The sequence below is a fragment of the Talpa occidentalis genome, unplaced genomic scaffold (genome assembly GCF_014898055.3).
Source record: "Talpa occidentalis isolate TD23 unplaced genomic scaffold, MPIMG_talOcc4v2.1 talOcc4.14, whole genome shotgun sequence".
NCBI lineage: Eukaryota > Metazoa > Chordata > Mammalia > Eulipotyphla > Talpidae > Talpa > Talpa occidentalis.
Window position 1 is genome coordinate 32,835,142 of NW_023601433.1, and position 20,871 is coordinate 32,856,012.

General features: G+C 37.5%; 1 protein-coding gene across 2 annotated transcripts in view; it reads left to right on the plus strand.

The window, feature by feature from the left end:
• The window catches only part of FMN2 (formin 2), a 308,497-nt gene that overhangs the window by 64,966 nt on the left and 222,660 nt on the right, over window positions 1-20,871 (plus strand). For both annotated transcript variants that reach the window (XM_037510275.2, XM_054694909.1), the window contains exon 3: window positions 1,716-1,872. In XM_037510275.2, coding sequence (XP_037366172.1) covers window positions 1,716-1,872 — 157 coding nt within the window. The remainder of the gene's footprint in view (window positions 1-1,715; window positions 1,873-20,871) is intronic.

The window sequence follows — 20,871 nt, forward strand, 5'->3', positions numbered from 1 at the left end:
CTAATGGTTGGCAACAGGAAGGAGACATTTTCCTAAAGAATTACTGATTGTACCAATGTCATTATGGCAAGCCTTGCTGCCATTTTTGCCCGTGTCTTACCCTGTTCTTGTAAGAAAGAGGATATTCACATGTTTTTGTCAGTCCACATAGGTAGAATTACTTCAGTTTCGCCAGTGAGGATTCATTTCTAGATAAACCATTAATTTCACAAAGGAAAAGTTATTTTTGATATTCAGTATGCTAAATAGCCAAGACTCCAGTGTTGCTCAATATGTGAATAGTTGAAAGTGATATCAATAGTTGAAATGTGACCCTTTGTGATACAATGCTAGCTTACTAGCATCTCAGTTAATATCATTGTCTCAAAATACAAAGCTTAAACTAATATATATATTGTACCTTGCTTACATGCTGAAGAATATTTTATTAATTTCTTAAATTATAGAAATAGCAACACCTGTCCAATGGTTAACTCAGTTTTTTGTTTCAAGATGGTGATTACAGTAGTTTTATTTATTTATTTTTGTTTCTAATATGCATTTACCTCTACCATGCTGTTATTCCCTTTTTTCTCTATGTTGATCAAAAGCTATAAAGAAATATACATATAACTAAGGAAAATAAGGAAAATATCACAAAGAGAACCTAAAGCACACAAATTATTGAAACAAGGACATGTGTCCTAAAATGGTTGAATGTGTTGTTACTCTGAAACCCTAATAAATAATTTTACGAAGCATTATAAGGCTCCAAAGCCTCCTTCTTTTTGAAATTTCTACTTTGCTTCCTGGCACTAAGTATAATTATGAGCTTTTTTTCCTCATAATCCAGATTCTGTTGGTTTACATTTGAAAAACTTTTCTTTGCCAGAAAATCCTGGTTTACTTCTTATATTTGTGGCAGTTTCATTTACTTTTTTATGACCTCTCTCAAAAAATTCCCGATTTGGATTCAAGATACATAGGTTTCCTTCCTTTTCTTTTTCTTTTTTTTAAATTTATTTATTTATACATACAAGAACTGGGGTGTAAGCAGAGGTGTGGGGCATGTGAGAGGATTCACCAGAGAGAGTGGGGAGCAGAACAGGCAGATCTATTGAAATACACTGCTGAGGGGAGCAGCAGGTGAGTCTGGAGAGGTCTACCACGCCATCTGCGTTGTTCCCTGGCCCTCAGGGGATTGAATTCATGCTACAGTGGCTGGCAATAGCTTGACTCCCTGTGCCACCAGGGAGGCCCAGTTTCCTTTCCTTTTCATTGTTGGAGGCAAGGAAGCTATTATTGCCCTACATTACTCAAGTATAGCCTCTTCTTTGACTTTGCCACAAGTTTTTAAATTCTACTGCATTAAAGATGCTAATGTGGTGAATTCTTTGTTGAGTGTTTAGATTTTTCTGATCTTATACTTCCTGCAGGCCCACATGATATCCTACCTCCAATTAAAGATACGTAGATTTTGCTATTGGAAAGGAGTTGAAACATGTTATGAAAATGAATGACTGTGTGAATGAATACTTATGTTCTGAATGCACATTGAATAGTATAAAATGCTGTTTAATATTTCATATATATCCATATGGATATATTTATATGCACACATCCCACATATGTATATTTATAATGGGAATGATGTTGTGGTATAACAATCAAGACAACATCATTTCTTTCATGACTGAATTAATGATTTAATTACATTTTTTTATTTTTAAATTTAGCAAGATCAACTTTACACCTGGGCTGCAGTTAGTCAACCCACACACTCATTGGATTACAGAGTTTCCACAGAAGGACAGTTTCCCAGGCACGTCCCACCTGTTTGGACACCATCTCAACCTCCTGATGAAGAACACAGGCCCAAAGATGTTGACACAGGTAGGACATGGGAAAAGAAAATGTTTTGAAAGTGTTCAGAGTTTACTGGGCAGTGAGTCTGAGTTTCTCTTCTAATTATTAGGTTAAAATCTGCAGCTCAGTCATGTAAAATCACTGGAAGACTTGAAAATATGGAACATTTTAATGCTCCTCCTTCAAGGTTTCTGAGTTAGGAAAACCTAACTCAGAATGTCTCATTTTGGGAAATGAGACATTGAGATTGTTAATGTATTGTGTATAATAAAATTTAAGGACCACTGCTTTAAACATCCTCCATCTGAGGTTGAATCCCCACATCCTGTGTGGCTTGAGTTTTCTGAAGAAAAATTTCTCTCTATTTTCTTCAGAGGGGTGGGAGCCACCTTACATCTATCATTTGACTCTCTTATTAGTGATTTCTTTAATTATGTTCTTTACCTTTAGAATAATAGGGAGAAGCAAGATAGAGATATACATTTTAAAGGTCACTTTAAAAATTATATAGCATTCAGATGAAATATTTGTTTTAATTAATTTTCCTGTTTTGGCTGTTTTTCTGTCTTTGTATCTTAAAGTTTTTTGTGTGTTGGTTGGAAGATAGCATGAGATTAATATCAGTTTTATATGATGTATCATAGGAAGATAATCTCTAATCTTATATATAGGAAAGCACTTTATATTTGTCATACAGAATTAAGAATCTTTTGTGTAATAGTTTATGAATTTGTTTTATTTGTTATTTTTTATTCATTTTAGCACAATAAATTTCTTACTTCTTGTAGGACTTATTAGGAATATTGTTGTCTGATCCATAAGTAAATGGTAAAATGGAAGGGCATCATTACTATTTAGAAATCTCTTGTTCACTTAATTTTTCTACATTGTAGCATGGATATTAGAATTAAGAATTTTTATTCTCTTTCCCTCCCATTGCTTATGGAGAAAAATAGTGTTATTAGAAGTTTAATTTAGAGAGGGCGGAGCAACATGGCGGCGAGGAGATGCTGCGAGTAAGATCTCCCATTAAAAAAAGTTAATAGGGAGGAAAAGCGGCAGGTCCCAGTGAGAACCGGGACACGGAAGATAAACGGGTGACTCCAGCAAACTACCAGAAGAAGAAAGTGGCCATAAAAGAGGACTAGAAGGGAGGGAAGCGCAGAACCCTGCTCCCCTCCCCCGCCCACCGAGGCGGCACTCTCCGACCGGCAGAGAGGAGGAAAACAACAAACCAAAACGGCCAACAAGAACAAATGACGCAGCAAGCGGGACAGTGAGTGGAAAGGAACTATTGCAGCCACCACACGCCGTGAACGGGAGCTGCGGAGAACCCTGCAGGATTCACCACAGAATTGAGGTCCAGGCGCCATTAAACAGAGACCCCCCCCCGCCCAGTAGGAGACCAGCACCAGCACACAGCCCCGGGCAGCCCAGTAAGCTTTCTCGGAAAAGCGGTGCGCTGGAAAAGCAAACGCGGATCGGATCGGGATCGGGATTGCGCGGAAAAGCAGCGTGGTTGAAAAGCAAACACGGATCGGGATCGCGGCTGCCCAGGTCCCTGCGCCTGCGACCTAGGCTTGCAGGGAGACGCGCGCGAAGACCCTCACTGAGGCAAAAGTCCCTCACTGAGTAACCAGGAACCAGGCTCCAAGGCACGGGAGTGGGGTGCAAAAGACGCCATTCTGTGGACACTGAACTGGGCTACAGCCCGCATCCTGGACCTGAGGGCTTTGGAACTGAGACCCGGGGCACGAAATTCGGGGCGTGGGTTCTCCACGACGGTGGGGCACAAGGCAGACACAGCACCCCAAAGCCGTTGAGGTTTACCCTACCATTCCCACTCTGTTCCCTGTCCCACGGGGTGAAAAAACAAAAACAAAAAACCAGCTCTCCAAGGGCTCTAGGAGAGATCTCTGGCGCCACCTAGCGACTTGAAACCAGCAGAGGCTCCTGGAGGAGCCAGTGGCCAGCTGGGAATTTAGCCCACGCCTGGCCCCTGCTGACCAGTAGTCTGAGCCCACAGGGGGAGCGAGCACCCACAGCCGGGGCAGACCAGGCGCGCAGAAGAGTGTGCCTGAGACCGGACGCGCAGGGAGTGTGTTCCGCATCACCATTTTAGAACGGGGACATTTCTTCAGTAAAGACTGCCTGCAGAAGGCTCCCTCAGGAGCCAGAGGTGAGCGGGGGAAGTTCGCCCATGCCAGACCCCCTCTGGCCTGCAGTCCAAGCCCAGAGTGGGAGCGGGAACCCACCGCCGGGGCAGACCAGGCGCACAGGGGAGTGTGTCCCCACATCGGCATTTTAGAACAGGGACCTTTCTTCAGTAAAGACTGCTTGAAACTGACAGATGGCTCCCGGAGGAGCCAGAGGGGAGCAGAGAAGCTCACCCAAGATGCCGGCCAGCCCCAGCAACACTGTCCCAACGCATACGGCAAATTAGAAAACAGACAGTAGGGAGTAGAAGAACCACACGCAACCTAGCAACTCCCCAGGGAAAAAGCACACCACAAAAAGAAAAGCAGCCCCCAGATTGCAACGACAGTAACTTGGAAGAACTTCTGAGCCTTCCAGAAAAAGAATTTAAAATTGCCGTGATTAAAAAAATGACAGAAGTCATAAAGGAAAACAATGATAAGGGAAAAATAATCAACGATCAGAAGAATGAAATTGAGTCCCTAAAGAGGGAAGTAAAAGAAATGCAGGAGATCAAAGAATTAATGGAAGAACTAAAGAATTCTGGGAAAAGGAATGAAAGCAGAATAGATGAAATGGAAGAACGAATAAGTTCTCTTGAAGACACAGATATAAAAAGAAACAAAACAGAAAAGGAAAGAGAAGTACGAAGGAAAAAGAATGAAGAAAGACTTCGGGAACTATCTCACTCCATGAGGAATAGGAATATAAGAGTTATAGGAATACCAGAAGGAGAGGAGAGAGATGTAGGAACAGAGAAAATATTCCAGGAGATAATTGAAGAGAACTTCCCAAATATGAAGAAGGAGCTGAAAATTGATATACAAGAAGCAAGAAGATCACCAAACTTCCACGACGAAAGGAAAAATACAGCAAGACACATAATAGTAAAGCTCCCAAGAATCCAGGACAAGGAAAAAATAATGAAGCTGACAAGAGGGAAGAAACAGATAACATTCAAAGGAAAGCCAATCAGGCTGACATCAGACTTCTCCGAAGAAACACTACGGGCAAGGAGAGAGTGGAAGGACATATCCAACAGACTCCAAGAAAACAGATGCCAACCAAGAATACTCTATCCCGCAAAGCTCTCCTTCCTCTATGAAGAAAGAATAAGGACCTTCCCAGACAAATAGAAACTCCGGAATTTCATTACAACTAAACCCCCACTCCAAAAAATACTGCAAGGAGTCCTAAAGCCAGAACCTCAGAGGGACGAATAACAACGAAAGAAGGCCAAAAAAAAAAAAAGTTATTGAAAGAATAAATAAATAAAATAAAAGGAAAGACAAACACAATGGCAAATACAGATGCTAACGTATCAATATTAACTCTAAATGTAAATGGACTAAACTCTTCAATAAAAAGACACAGAGTCGCAGCCTGGATTAAGAAACAAAACCCAACCTTTTGCTGTCTCCAGGAAACACATTTAGCTACAAAAGATAAAAATAGACTCAAAGTTAAAGGATGGAAAACAATCCTACAAGCAAATGGACCAAAAAAGAAAGCAGGAACAGCTATACTTATATCAGATAAAACAGATTTCAAACTCAAAAAGATAAAAAGAGACCCCAATGGTCACTACATTATGATCAAGGGGACAATACTTCAAGAAGAAATAACACTCATTAACATATACTCAACAAACGAAGGAGCACCAAAATATATCAGACAACTGTTGTCCTCTCTGAAAACAGACATCAGAGAAAACACATATGTAGTGGGAGACTTCAACATACCACTATCAACAATGGATAGATCAACAAGACAAAAAATAAGTAAAGAAACCAAAGCTCTAAATAAGGACCTAGAGCATTTGGGCTTAACAGACATCTATAGAACAGTAAACCCCCAAAAAATGGAGTACACATTTTTCTCAAGTGCACACGGATCATTCTCAAGGATTGATCACATACTTGGGCACAAGACAAACATCAACAGATACACCAAGACTGAAATCATACCAACCATCTTTTCTGACCATGAAGGCATCAAACTAGAAATAAACCATAAAAAGAAGGCAAGGAACTTTCCTACCTCATGGAGATTAAAAACCACACTACTGGAAGACCACTGGACTAATGAGGAGATCAAAGAAGAAATTAAAAAATTCTTTGAATTGAATGACAATGAGGACACCAATATCCTAAATGTATGGGATACAGCAAAAGCAGTAATAAGAGGAAAATATATAGCAATAGAAGCTCACATCAAGAAACAAGAAAGAACTCAAAGAGACAACCTAATCTCGAAGCTCAAAGATCTAGAAAAAGAACAACAAAAAAAAAACCCCAAAACCAGTAGAAGAAAAGAAATAATAAAAACCAAAGCAGAAATAAATGAAATTGAAACTAAAAAAACAATCCAAAAGATCAATGAAATCAAGAGCTGGTTCTTTGAAAAAATCAATAAAATAGATAAACCCCTAGCCAGGCTCACAAAGGAAAAAAGGGAGAAAGCACAAACAAACAGGATCACAAATGAAAGAGGAGAAATCACAATGGACACAGCAGAAATCAAAAGAATAATCAGTAACTACTATGAACAGTTATATGGAAACAAGTTCAACAATCTAGAGGAGATGGACAAATGCCTACAACTCTACAATCACCCAAAGCTAGATAAAGAAGAAATAGAATACCTAAACAGACCAATTACAAGCAGCGAAATTGAAATGGTAATCAAAAACCTCCCCAAAAACAAAAGCCCAGGACCTGATGGATTTACAAATGAATTCTACCAAACATTCAGAGATGAATTAGTGCCTATCCTTCACAAACTCTTCCAAAAAATTGAGAAGGAAGGGACAATACCAAACACGTTCTATGAAGCCAACATTACACTAATACCAAAACCGAACAAGGACAACACAAAAAAGGAAAACTACAGGCCAATCTCCCTAATGAACACTGATGCAAAAATCCTCAACAAAATTTTAGCTATCAGAATCCAACAATGTATCCATAAGATAATTCACCACGACCAAGTAGGATTCATTCCAGGGACACAAGGATGGTTTAACATCCGAAAATCAATCAACGTTATCCAACACATCAACAAAAAGAAATATAAAAACCATATGATAACATGAATAGATGCTGAGAAAGCTTTCGACAAAGTGCAACACCCATTCATGATAAAAGCCCTTGAAATTTTTGGGATACAAGGAACATACCTCAACATCATAAAGGCCATCTATGACAAGCCAACAGCCAGTATCATTCTCAATGGTGAAAAGCTGAAAGCAATTCCATTAAGATCTGGAACAAGACAAGGATGTCCACTCTCACCACTGCTTTTCAATATAATACTGGAAGTCCTAGCCAGAGCAATAAGACAAGAGAAAGACATCCAAGGAATCCAAATAGGAAAAGAAGTCAAACTATCACTATTTGCAGATGATATGATAATATACATAGAGAACCCCAAAAACTCCACAGAAAAACTAATTCAACTCATCAATCAGTTCAGTAAAGTGGCAGGATACAAAATCAACACGCAAAAGTCAGTAGCCTTCCTATACACAAACAATAAATCTGAAGAAGAAATAAAAAAAAAAATCCCTTTTATTATTGAAACCAAAAAAATCAAATTTTTGGGAATAAATCTAACAAAAGAGGTAAAGGACCTATACAAAGAAAACTATAAAACACTGTTAAAAGAAATAGAAGAAGACACAAAGAGGTGGAAAGACATCCCCTGCTCATGGATTGGAAGAATAAACATTATTAAAATGGCCATCCTACCAAAATCAATGTACAGATTCAATGCTATTCCAATCAAAATTTCAATGTCATTCTTCAAAGAAATAGAATAATTATTGATGAAATTCATATGGAATCACAAAAAACCCAGAATAGCCAAAGCTCTCCTGAAAAAAAAAAGAAGGGAATGGAGGCATCACACTCCCAGACTTCAAACTCTACTACAAAGCCATAATCATCAAAACTGCATGGTATTGGAACAAGAACAGACATACAGACCAATGGAATCGAATAGAAAATCCAGAAATAAACCCACAGATTTATGGTCAACTAATCTTTGACAAAGGAGCAAAGAATATGCATTGGAGCAAAGAAAGTTTGTTCAATAAATGGTGCTGGGAAAACTGGGTTGCTACATGCAAAAGAATGAAGCTTGACCACTACCTCACACCATACACAAAAATCAACTCAAAATGGATTAAAGAACTAGACATAAGACCTGAAACCATAAAATATATAGAAGGAAATATAGGCGAAACTCTACGTGATTTGCACATCAAAGACATCTTTACAGACACATCACCCAAAGCAGTGATAGTGAAGGCAAAGATAAACAGCTGGGACTACATCAAATTAAAGAGCTTCTGCACAGCAAAAGAGACAATAACAAAAACAAAGAGAAACCCCACCGACTGGGAGAACATTTTTGCACACAACACTAATGATAAAGGACTGATCACAAAAATCTGCAAAGAGCCGATGAGACTCAACAACAACAAAGAAAATAATCCAGTCCAAAAATGGGCAGAAGAGCTAAAAAGAAAGTTCTCTGAAGAGGAAATGCAAATGGCAAACAGGCATATGAAAAAATGTTCAACATCACTTGTAATCAGGGAAATGCAAATCAAAACTACCATGAGATACCATCTTACACCAGTGAGAATGGCATATATTAAAAAAACTAGCACCAACAAATGTTGGCGAGGGTGTGGAGAAAAAGGAACTCTCCTGCACTGCTGGTGGGAGTGCAAACTGGTCCAACCACTATGGAGAGCTGTGTGGAGATTTCTGGACCTACTAAACATAGAGCTTCCATATGATCCAGCAATTCCACTCCTAGGTATTTACCCAAAGGACACAGAAACATCAATTCCAAAGAGCATCTGCACCCCTATGTTATAGCAGCACTGTTTACAATAGCTAAGCTTTGGAAACAGCCCAAATGCCCAAAAATAGATGACTGGATCAAGAAGATGTGGTACATATATACCATGGAATATTACTCAGCATTCAAAAAAGATAAACACATGCAATTTGCAGCAACATGGATGGCGCTGGAAGGGATCATGCTCAGCGAAATAAGCCAAAAAGAAAAAGAAAAATACCGGATGGTCTCACTCATAGCAGGAATCCAGAAAACTTAAATAAGGGACCAGGAAAATGAATAACTATAAGAAGTGAAAATCAAAATCAACAAAAAACTATGAACCAGAGACACTTTTGGGGGGTGGGGGCGGGAGGGGGGGATTAGGGTCAGAATGGGGGGGTTGCAATTGTATGGGGAATATAAAAATAAAATTTATTATTAAAAAAATAAAAAGAAGTTTAATTTAGACTTTTAGTAAAAGGGTGTAACCTAATGGCATGAAGCTTGGGTTCTGCCACTTAACCAGTTTTCTAACTTTGGCAAGTTTCCCACATAGGGCTATTTTGAGAATTATGTGAATTAATATATGTTCAAACATATCAAAGTTACCATTCAGAATGCTGGACCCAGTATATGTGTTCGCTGCTATTGCTATAACTATTACCATTATTTCATGATGATACCTTCCTCACTTAAAAACCATCAGTAACCTACAATGTCAACAATTTTATTCCAAACCCTTGTCCAAAGGTCTGCAAAGAGGACCTAGTGCTCATAGCCATCCTTTTTTTTTTCATTACAGTCTCTAGGGGAACATTTACTTTGTCTTAAGTAAATGCGGGTTGCATCCTGTGTCCTTTGTAATGCACCATGCTTCTGAAATACTAAGTGGACTATGCCTCTTGAAATTAGCTACAAAGAAGAGATAGGAGATAGAAAAGGTTGTTCCTTGTAAGGATGCTAGTTTCTCATTATACAAAGTAGGTTCAGTCAGGGGCCAAGTAAAAGTTCCTTAATGCAAAGATCCTCAGAGAAGAGGGGGCTTCTAATGTGATAACACTTGAAAACAAAGCAAACACATAAAACGTATTTAGTTTTTGAAGGAAAAACACACAATGAAAAGTATTGATCTTACTAGATGTTACTCTGCTTGTTTTATGTTAAAAATTACTTACTGGTAGGAAATATCAAGGCATAGATATTAATCAATTTCATTCATAGTTCTTTAACTGTTGTTTATATCTTGTATTTTGCATCATTGGTTGGTGTGATATTTACCTTTTTTTTTTTTCCTTTCCAAGTGTGTTTATTTCTCAACTTTTCCGAGATAGTTTTATTATCCTCTAAAATTTTAGGGTACCTTAACAAAACTTGTGAAATATTTTGTCATTTTCTTTGTATATAGGCATTCTAGATCAAAGTTAGTGAAAATCTGAAATCTAGTTTGATAAAAAAATGATAGTTGGAATGATACCAGGAAGTTTGTAACCCAATTTTTTCTTTGTTATTGTATGTAGTTTGCAAAATTCTAGAGCAAGTAATTTTTAATACATTAACTTATCTCCATTTAAATATGTATTATTGAAAAGGATGTTAGAGGTAAGAGAAAACAATATAGTGATTTGTTTTTCTTTAATTGACTTAAACCCAAAGGTCATACAGCCTTTTGTTTAAATGATCCGATGACACTTTGTAAACTTCTGCTGTTGTTTTACCCCAGGGCATTCATTTATGAAAAATGCTTCTATTTATAGAATGGTTTACTTATATTTATTTACTTATTTATTTTTAATGGGAAAATGCTTTTATTATGTCAGTTTCTGTAAGTGGCTAGGTAACTTAATCATAAGAGTTCTTTGAGAATTAATTAATTAACTAAATTTATATTGAGGTACCTCATTAGGTATTACCACCATAGAACACTCACCACCAACTCACTCATATTCCACCACCATAAACTATTGCGCTTCCTTCCCCTTTCTTTGTTGTTTCTCCCCTCCCCACGATGTTTCAGTTCTGAAATCAGCTATCAAGGGTTAATATTTCATCTTATCTTGTCTGAATATAAAATTAGTTACTTTATATTTCACATATTAGTGACACCATCCAGTATTTATCTTTTTCCTTCTGACTTACTTCATTTAGCACTATTCTTTCAAGTTCCATCCATGCTGCCACAAATGACATGAGTCATTTATTTTTTTTGAACTTCTGAGTAGTATTCCATTGTCTGTATATGCTACATCATCTTGATCTACTCATCTGTTCTGGGGCACTAAGGTTGCTTCCATAATTTAGCTATAGTAAATAGTGCTGCAATAAACATGGGAATGCAAGTTTGCTTTTGAATTAGTGTTTTTAATACCTTGGATAAATGTCTAGGAGTCGAATCATTGGGTCAAATGGCACAGCTATGTTTAATGTTTTGAGACACACACATATGGCTTTCCATAAGGGCTGAGCCAGTTTGCATTCCCACAAGCAGTGTAGGAGGATTCCCTATTCTCCTTGTCCTGGCCAGCACTTGTTTTTTTCGATATGGGTCACTTTTAGATGGTATTTCATTGTGGTCTTTATTTTTATTTCTCTATTAATAAGTGATTGTGAACATTTTTACATTTGCCTGCTGGCCATTTTATTTTATTTTTTTAAAGATTTATTTATTTATACAAGAACTGGGGTACAGGTCAGAAGCATGGGAGGGTGAGAGAATTCACCAGAGAGAGTAGGAAGCAGAACAGGCAGACGACGGAAATACGCTGCTGAGGGGAGCAGTGGGCGAGGCAGGAGAGGTCTGCCACACCACATAGGTTTCTGCCTGGCTGTCCAGGGATCAAACTCATGCTGCAGAGGCTGTGGACAGCTTCACAGCGCTGCGCTCAACCTGCTGCACCACCAGGGAGGACCCTGTTGGCCATTTTAATGTCTCCTTTGGAAAGGAGTCTGTTTAGTTCTTTTGCCCATTTTTTAAATTGGGTTTTTTTTTAATCAGTTCTTTGTATGTCTTTGATAGCAGTCCTTTGGCCAATGTATGGTATGCAAATATCTTCTCCCATTCAGTTGGGTGTATTTTTGTTTTAGTTATGGTGTCCTTCACTGTACAGAAGTTTGAAGTTTGATGTAATTCCAGTTGCTTATGTTCTCTTTTCTTTTTCTTGCTGTTAGGGATGAATCCCTAAAGGCATCAAAGCTTATGCCATGAAATATTTTGTCTATGTTTTCTTCTATGTATTTTATAGTTTCAGATTTTCATACAAGTCTTTCATCAATTTTTAGTTGATATTGGTGTATGGCATGAGATTGTGATCTAGTTTCATTCTTTTACATGCAGCTATCCAGTTTCCCCAACACTATTTGTTAAAGCGGAATTCCTTAGTGCAGTGTATGTTTTTGCTCCTTTGTCATAGACTGACTCTCTGTCTCTCTTTCTGCCTCTCTCTCTCTCTCTGCCTCTCTTCTACTCTATTGGTCTGTATGTCTATTTTTGTCCAGTACCAGGCTATTTTATATATTTTGGCTTTATATTATAGCTTGAGGTCTGGAAGTGTGATACTTCCATTCTATTTTCAATATTGCTTTTGCTATTCAGGGTCTTTTGTGATACCATATGAATTTCAGTAGTGTTTACTCTAGTTCTTTGAATATGCCATTGGCATTTTTGTTAGAATTGTGGTAAATATGTATATTTCTTTGGGTTGAATTGCCATGTTGAGAATGTTGATTCTTCCAGTCTATGAGCAGGAAATATTTTTCCATTTATTTGTATCTTCTTCAGTTTCTTTCGACAATATCTTGTAGTTTTCTTTGTATATGTATTTTACCTCCTTTGTTAAGTTTACTTCTAGATACTGAATTTTTTTTGGATGTATTTGTTAAAGGGATCACTTTCTTAATTTCGTGCTCTTTTATCTCATTGTGTATAGGACGCTGATCTGTGTATGTTGATTTTATACTAAACTGATTTTGCTAAACTGATTAATTTTGTGGAATAGTGAGGGTTCTCTACATTATTGTGGCATCTGAAAATAATGACTTTACTTCTTCTTTCCCAATTTTGATTCTTTTTATATCTCTCTTTTGTCTAATTATTCTAGCTAGAATTTCCAATACTATGTGGAGTAGTAATGGTGAAAGTGGACATCTTTGTCTTATACCAGATCTTAGTGGAAAATCTTTCAGTTTTTTACCATTGAGAATGATATTAGCTATGGGTTTGTTGTAAATGGCTTTTATTATTTTAAGGTATGTTACATTTATCAATAGTTTATTGAGGGTTTTCAACATAGATGGATGTTGGATCTTAACAAATGCTTTCTCAGCGTCTATTGATATGATCATATTTTTAAAAGATTTATTTACTTATGCGTAGTGTAGGCCACAGGTGTGGGGTGGGGGTGTGTGAGAGGATTCACTAGAGACAGAGTGGGGAACAGTACAGGCAGATCTTCTGAAATACACTGCTGAGGGGAGCAGTGGGTGAGATAGGAGAGGTCGCTGCAACCATGTGGGTTAGCTCCCTGGCTGGGGATTGGACTCATGCCACAGTGCCTGACTTTAGCTTATAAGCCCTGAGACTTAAGCCCTGGGAGGTCTCTTGATAATGATCATATTGTTTTTATCTTTCTTTGTTGATGTAGTAAATTAAGTTTATTGATTTTTGGATGTTGAGCCATTCTTGTTTTCTTGGTATGAATCCAACTTTGTATGATTCTTTTAACATATTGCTGGTTTCAGGGCCTCCCTGGTGGCTTAGGGGTTAATTCTTAGTGCAGTCAATGCTGTGGCCTGAGTTCAATCAATGGTCAGGGAGCTAACACACATGGTGCAGCAGACCTCTTCTGTCTCACCAGATGCTCCCTTTAGCAGTGTATTTCAGTAAGTCTGCCTGATCTGCTCCCCACTCTGTCTCTGGTAAATCATCTCACTCCCTGCACCTCTGGCCTACACCCCACATCTATGCAAAAATTTTAAAAAAAGCAAAGGAGAACAAAAACACCCAAATAATGTAGTGCTGGATCCAGTTTGCTAGGATTTTATTCAGGATTTTCGTATCTGCTTATTAGGGAGATTGGTCTTAGTTTTCTATTTTTGTGTTGTATTTGTTTGGTTTTGATGTTAAAGTAATGTTGGCTTCATGAAACATTTTTGGAATGACTCCTTCTTTTTCAATTGCTTGGAAGAGTTTGTAAGATAGGCACTAGTCCTTAGAAAGTTTGGCAGAAATCACTTCTATAGTCATCTTACTCTAGACTCTTGTTTTTTGGGAGAATTTTGAATACTGTTTCAACTTCATTGCTTGTGATTGGTTTGTTCATGTTTGTATGTCACCCTTATTCTGTCTCAGATGATTATATAATTCTAAGAATTCGTCCATGTCTTCTAGTTTATTTAATTTTGAGGATATAGATATTCATAGTGGTCTCTAATTGTCCTCTGAATTTCTGTAACATCTGTTGTGATTTATCTGCCTTAATTTTTGATTATATTTATTTGAGATTTCTCCCTTATTTTCCTGAAGTTTGTCTGATTTGTTTATTTTCCAAAAATAAACAATAGTTTTTGGCTTAATGATCTTTTAATTTTGTTTCATTTCCTTCTGCTTTAAAATTTATGTATCTGTTCTTCTACTGTGTTTTGGATATTTTTGTTCTTGTTTTTCTAATTATTCTAGTTGAGAGAAAAAATTGTTTATTGATCTCTTTTTTGCTTTTTGAAGATTTATTTATTTATTTATACAAGCACTGGTACAGTCAGAAGCGTGGGAGGGCAAGAGAACTCACCAGAGCCAGAGCAGGGAGCAGAACAGACAGACTGATGAAGTACACCGCTGAGGGGAGCAGCGTGCAGCAGGAGAGGTCTGCGCACCATGTGGGACCCTCGCCTGGTGGCCGGGGATCGAACCTGCGCTGCAGAGGCAGCAGGCAGCCTCCCAACCCAGCGCTCAACTGCTGCGCCACTGGCGAGGCCCTCTTTTTTGCTTTTTGATGTCACCCCGTAGTACTATTTATTTTCCTCTTAGTACTGCTTTCGCTGTACTTCAAAGTTTTGGATGCTTGTGCATTTTCATTTGTCTCTTCTTATTTTTTAAATTTCTTCTTTGTTTTCATCATTAACCCAGTGGTCTTTCAGCAGTGTGTTGTCCAGTTTGCATTTGTCAAATGATTTCACTGGTTTCTTTTGACAGTTGATTTCTGGTTTGATACCTTTATGGTCTTAGAAGATGCTGGGTATGATTACATTCTTCATGAAATTATTGATATCTGTTGTGTGTCTCAGAATGTGGCCTATTCTGGAGAATATTCCAATGCACTTGAGAAAAATGTATATTTTACTTTTTGGAGGTGCAGTGCCCTGTGTATGTTTATGAGGTCTTAGAGGTCTAATTCTCCATTTAAGGCTATTATATCCCTGTTTATTTTCTGTATAATTGATCTATCCATTGCTGTTGAAGTCTCTTACCACAAATATGTTTTTTTCCCCCAATGTTTGTTTTCAAACTTTGATAGTAGTTGCCTAATGTATTTTGGTGCTTCTTCATTTGGTGCAAGTACATTGATGAGTGTTATATCTTCTTTTTTTAAGATTTATTTATTTTATACAAGAACTGGGGTACAGCTCAGAAGCGTGGGAGGGAGAGAGAATTCACCAGAGCCAGAGTGGCGTGCAGAAGAGGCAGACAGACTGAAGACACTGCTGAGGGGAGCAGCGGGCGAGGCAGGAGAGGTCTGCTGTGCCATGTGGGGTTCTCCCTGGCTGTCAGGGAATCAAACTGGCACTGCAGAGACTGTGGACAGCTTCACAGCATGGTGCTCAACCGCTGTGCCACCGGGGAGGCCCAGAGTCTTATGTCATCTTCATGTGTTATTCACTTTATCACTTTATCCTTTCCTTTCTCTTGCTACTTTTTTTCCATTGGAAATCTGTTTTGTCTAATATAAGATGGTTGTTCCTGCCTTCTTTAGAGTCCCATTATCTTGAAGGATTGTTTTCCAATGCTTTTATTTGAGTCTATGTTTGTCTTTGCAGTTTATCTGTGTCTCCTGGAGATAGTAGAAAGTTGAATTCTGGATTGATCCAACTAGATACTGTCTTTTAATTGGTGAGTTGAGACCATTTATGTTTAAAGTGTTTATTGACATGTGATAGTCCACTGATGACATTTTATTCTTAACTTTTAAGATCTGTCAACTTCCTTATTTAGTTCTTTGTGTATGTTTCTCTTTTTGGTTTCAATGTGTAAGCCCCCTTTAAAGTTACCGGATGGTCTCACTCATAGCAGGAATCTAGAAAACTTAAATAAGGGACCAGGAAAATGAATAACTATAAGAAAGTGAAAATCAAAATCAACAAAAAACTATGGAACAGAGACACTTTTTGGGGGTGGGGGGCGGGAGGGGAGGGATTGGGGTCAGAATGGGGGGGGTTGCAATTGTATGGGGAATATAAAAATAAAATTTATTATTAAAAAAAAAATAAAGTTACTTGGAGGAGTGGCTTAGTGTTTGCAAACTCCTTGACCTTTTCCATCTCTAAAAAAGCTTTATTCTTCCCTTGTATCGGAAGGGGAGTCATGCAAGATAGAGTATGCTTAGCTGAAAGTTTTTCTATTTAAGTATTTGGAACATGCAATTCCATTCTCTCTTCTGTCATAGTGTTTCTTCAGAAGTCTGATGTTATCCTTGTTGGAGTACCTTTATAGATAACTGCTTCCTCCTTGCATATATTTATGACTTGGAGTTCTGGGAACTTGATAACATGGGGACTCATATTACCATTTGTTGGGCTTTTCCTTCTACCCATTATTAGCTTTGGAACCCAGCTATTGTATGTGGGATTTCCTCTGTTCATGCTCCTTCACCCTCACTATCAGGTTTCTTAGCTACAGAACCCAGCAAACTGCTGGCTGGGTTCTCATGGTAGGTCCTGAGCCATCTGGCCACTCTGGCTCACTCCCTTATGTGGATTTGGGGTCTCTTTAACAAGACTGTGTGGGTGCTGGCAGGGATTTATAGGAAATCACAGGTCTTTGTAGGTTTGTGTGTGTGCTGGCAGAGTCCTGTAGAAGGTTGTGAGGCTTCTACCAGCCTGGGCTGAGGCTGACAGGGCCTCTTGTGGTATCTGGCTGCCCTGGCACCCTCCCTAACATCCAGAGCCTCACCAGTCTTCACAGATACTGGTGGTTCTCACAGAGGTCATGAGATCTCTGCTGGTCTGGGTGGGTCAGCAGGGTCCCATGGAAGATCATGAGGTCTCTGGCTATACTGGCTTCCTACCCAATGGGTGTCCAGGTTCTCACCATTCTGGGTGGGGCCTGTAAGGTGTCACAGAAATTCAGGAGACTTCTGCTATTCAGAATGGGACTGGTTGGGTTCCATGGAATGTCACAAGACCTCTGGCTGCTATGACTACCTCCCTATGGGGGTCCAGGTTCCCCTGTGTCAGTTTTATTATCCTTCCTAGTCAAGCAGTCAGTTGTAATAGTGAGACTATCAACATTATATTGAGAACCTTTCATAGAACCTACTGCTTTTAAAATATATATCAGTTGCACACTTTGATAACATCTATTAGTAACAATAAAAATTGCAGTGCATGTACAATTTTATGTAGTGGGATTATGGTTATTTGCCACATTTAGCCCATTTTTCAATCTTAATTTAAAGTAAGATCAGTAAATTTTTGAAGAAGAAAGACTTTTAGTTCCATCTTGGGACATTGATGACTTTTTTGCTTTATTTTTTTGTTTTCTGACTTTTCTAAATGTTGGTTACTAATTTATGTTTCCAACTAATTCAGATAATTGGTGCTGCCTCTTCTGCCTTTATCATGGCTCTCAGTTTAATCTTTCATGATCTCTTCTGTAAGAGGATTTTTTCCACATTCCTATATTTACAAAAGAACCAGCCTTATATAAAATGAGTGTGGAGGCCAAGGTGAGACGTCAGTGCCACTCTCTACTAGTGAATTGAAGAGGGCTGCAGATTCTTATGAATCCTTTATTTCCATCCTGCCATCTTTACATAGTTAGTGTTGTCTCCATAGAAGAGTGTAAGGTGAAAAAATGATATTTTTAAGTCTACAGAATGCCTTCTGGAAGAATAAGTTTAGCTGGTAAAGAAATTCAGAATCTATGTGCTCCAAATATTGGTGGTGGAAACACTGACAAAGAGAAGCCTTTCTATTTATCTTGTTTTCTTTTCTGTCTTCATTCCCCTTGATTTATGTGATGGAAACACCTGACTGCCATGGGAACATCTGGAAATATCTGGATGGAAAGGTCTATACTTCCATTTTATTAATATCTTTATTTTTTTAAATTATGTATTATAACATCTGTTATGTATGTATAAAATATGTCTTTCTTGGAAACTTTCTACATTTCAAGACTTTTGGCATAGTGTATAGTTAAATATTTGAGTGACTAATTGAATAAGATATCCACTTAGCACATGAATGCAAGTATTTGAGAAAGAATTTAGTATGTGTGTGTGTGCTGAAACAGCCCATGTACCATTTTAGGAAATCAATACCAGGTTTCAAAGGTTATTCAATATATTTATACAAAATCAAGCACTAACTTTAATTTTAAAATTCAGAGAAAATAGATGTGGGATGTCTAGAGGTGAATAGGGCTTATTCATTCTTATTGCATCCTTGAGAAACCAAGTCCTTTTTCTTTCTTGAAAATGTGAATGGCCAAGAGCATGAACATGGGACTGATTTTTTAGAAAGATGAATCTAGCACAGAAAATCCCAGAGAAAAATATATGGAAAAAGAACTGTTGGAAACATGGTAAAAATCTCCATGTAGAAATTCTAAATATGTGGTTATATGCTGATTTAAAGAATTATAACCTACCCTTACTCCAAAAAAAAAAAAAAAAAAAAAAGAGAGAGAGATTTGAGCAGCTTACAAATAGCTAAGGTGCACAAAAGGATTACAAAGGAAAATTGATCAAAATTAAAGGAATTTAGGATGGAACAATACAGCAAAACTGATCTGTAGATTTTAAAGGTAATTGTAAATACATCTCTCATGTTTAAAATAAAAAGGGAAATGAGAACAAGTATATGTAACTTCCTGCATCCAGTTTAAAAGAAATAGTTTTTCAGAGTAGTAAAACATTTCTGAGATCTAATATCCAAAAAGAGCACCTCCCTAATAAAAGGGATTCTGTGTGATATAAAGCCAATCCAGTATCATCAACTCATTTCCAGATTTTGTCCAATTGTCTTATCATATATTAAGTTAAGGTGATGCAGAAGTCCTATCAGGGGATATGGGAGAATTTGATAGTGATATAGCTTCTCATTTATCCAAGGGATAAAATGTACTAGTGCAAATTGTGTCTCCTGTGAATAATTATTTTTTTGCTGTTTTTTTTTTTATACCATCAGCCTGCATTTTCTAATATACCAGCTAGAACCTATGCATACATATCCTTTTTTGCCAATGAGGGACAGATCCATATTTGAATAATAAAATAAGCAGAATATAGGCTTGGCCCCATTTATGAAAATATTTTAAACTCCATCTTCATTGTGGAAGGATGTAGTATGCCATAATTAAAAATAACTGCCATTATGAGACAGGTAATTATAAGTCAGACTACTTATTTATTGAAGAGAGAAACTGCTTTTATTTGCAGATGAGAACAGAATCCATATATTCTCTTGAATCTTCTAATTCAACCTAGCAATCAAAGTTATGCAGGACTGTACAGTAAACATAACAGGAAATATAGATCTGTTTATTTATTTTTATTGGGGAAACATTGGTATGCATTGTTGTTTGTGTTTTAGACTTATATATCTCCCCCTCAGATGTTACGGTATCTGTATCACACCCAACATCAAAACACCCACACTCCTTCCTCATAATCCATTACTCCTCCTAGCCATTTTTTTCTCATACCTCCCCCTCTTCTATACTCATTTCTATAGTCAGCTTTCTAGGATTTGTTGTTAGTTTGACTTTATCCGTTTCTTTATTTGGTTTCTTTATATTCCAGATATAAGTCACACTATCTAGTATTTATATTTCTCCTGACTTATTTGGCTTAGCATAATTTTCCTCAAGCTCCATACATGTTGTTGTAAATGTCAGGAGTTTATCTTTTTTCTTAGCTTGGTAGTATTTCATTGAGCATATATACTATGTCTTCCTAACTCACTCTTCTGTATTTGTCACTAAGATTGTTTCTATTACTTGGCTATTGTAAATAGTGCTTCCATGATACTTGTGTGCACGTTTCCCTTTGAAGAAGTGTTGTATTTTTTCAGATAGATACCTAGGCATGGTAATTCTGGGTCCTATGGTAGATCTGTTTTTAGTATTTTGAAAAACTTCTATGTAGTTTTCTATGAGGGCTGTGCCAGTCTACATTCCCTCCAACAGTGTATGAAGGTTCCTTTTTCTCCACATCCTTGTTAGTCTTATTGTTTCTGGTCTTTTTGACATGGGCCATTCTCACTGGTATGAGGTGGTATCTCATTGTGGTTTGATTTCACTCCCCTGATGATAAGTGATGATGAACATTTTTCCATGTGCCTGTTGGTCATGTGTCTATTATTTCTTCTACCTATTTTTTACTTAGGTTATTTATTTTCTCTCTGTTGAGTTATATGAGTTCTTTGTAGACATTTGATATCAGCTCTTTACCAGATGCATGGTATGCAAATATTTTCTCCCATTGTGTCTTTTTGCTTTAGTGACAGTTTCCTTTGCTGTGCAGATAGTTTTTATGTAGTCAATTGGCTATGTTTTCTTTTCCTTGCTGTTGGGGATGAATACACAAAGACATTCCGAACTTCTTTTTGTGGAGTATTTTGTTGATTTTTTTGGTAGGTATTTTATGCTTTCAGGGCTTTCATCCAAATCTTGTATCAAGTTCGTGATATTTGTGTATGATAAGATATATTAGCCTAGTCTCATTTTATTTTCAATGTGACTTACAGTTTTCTCAGCACCATAAT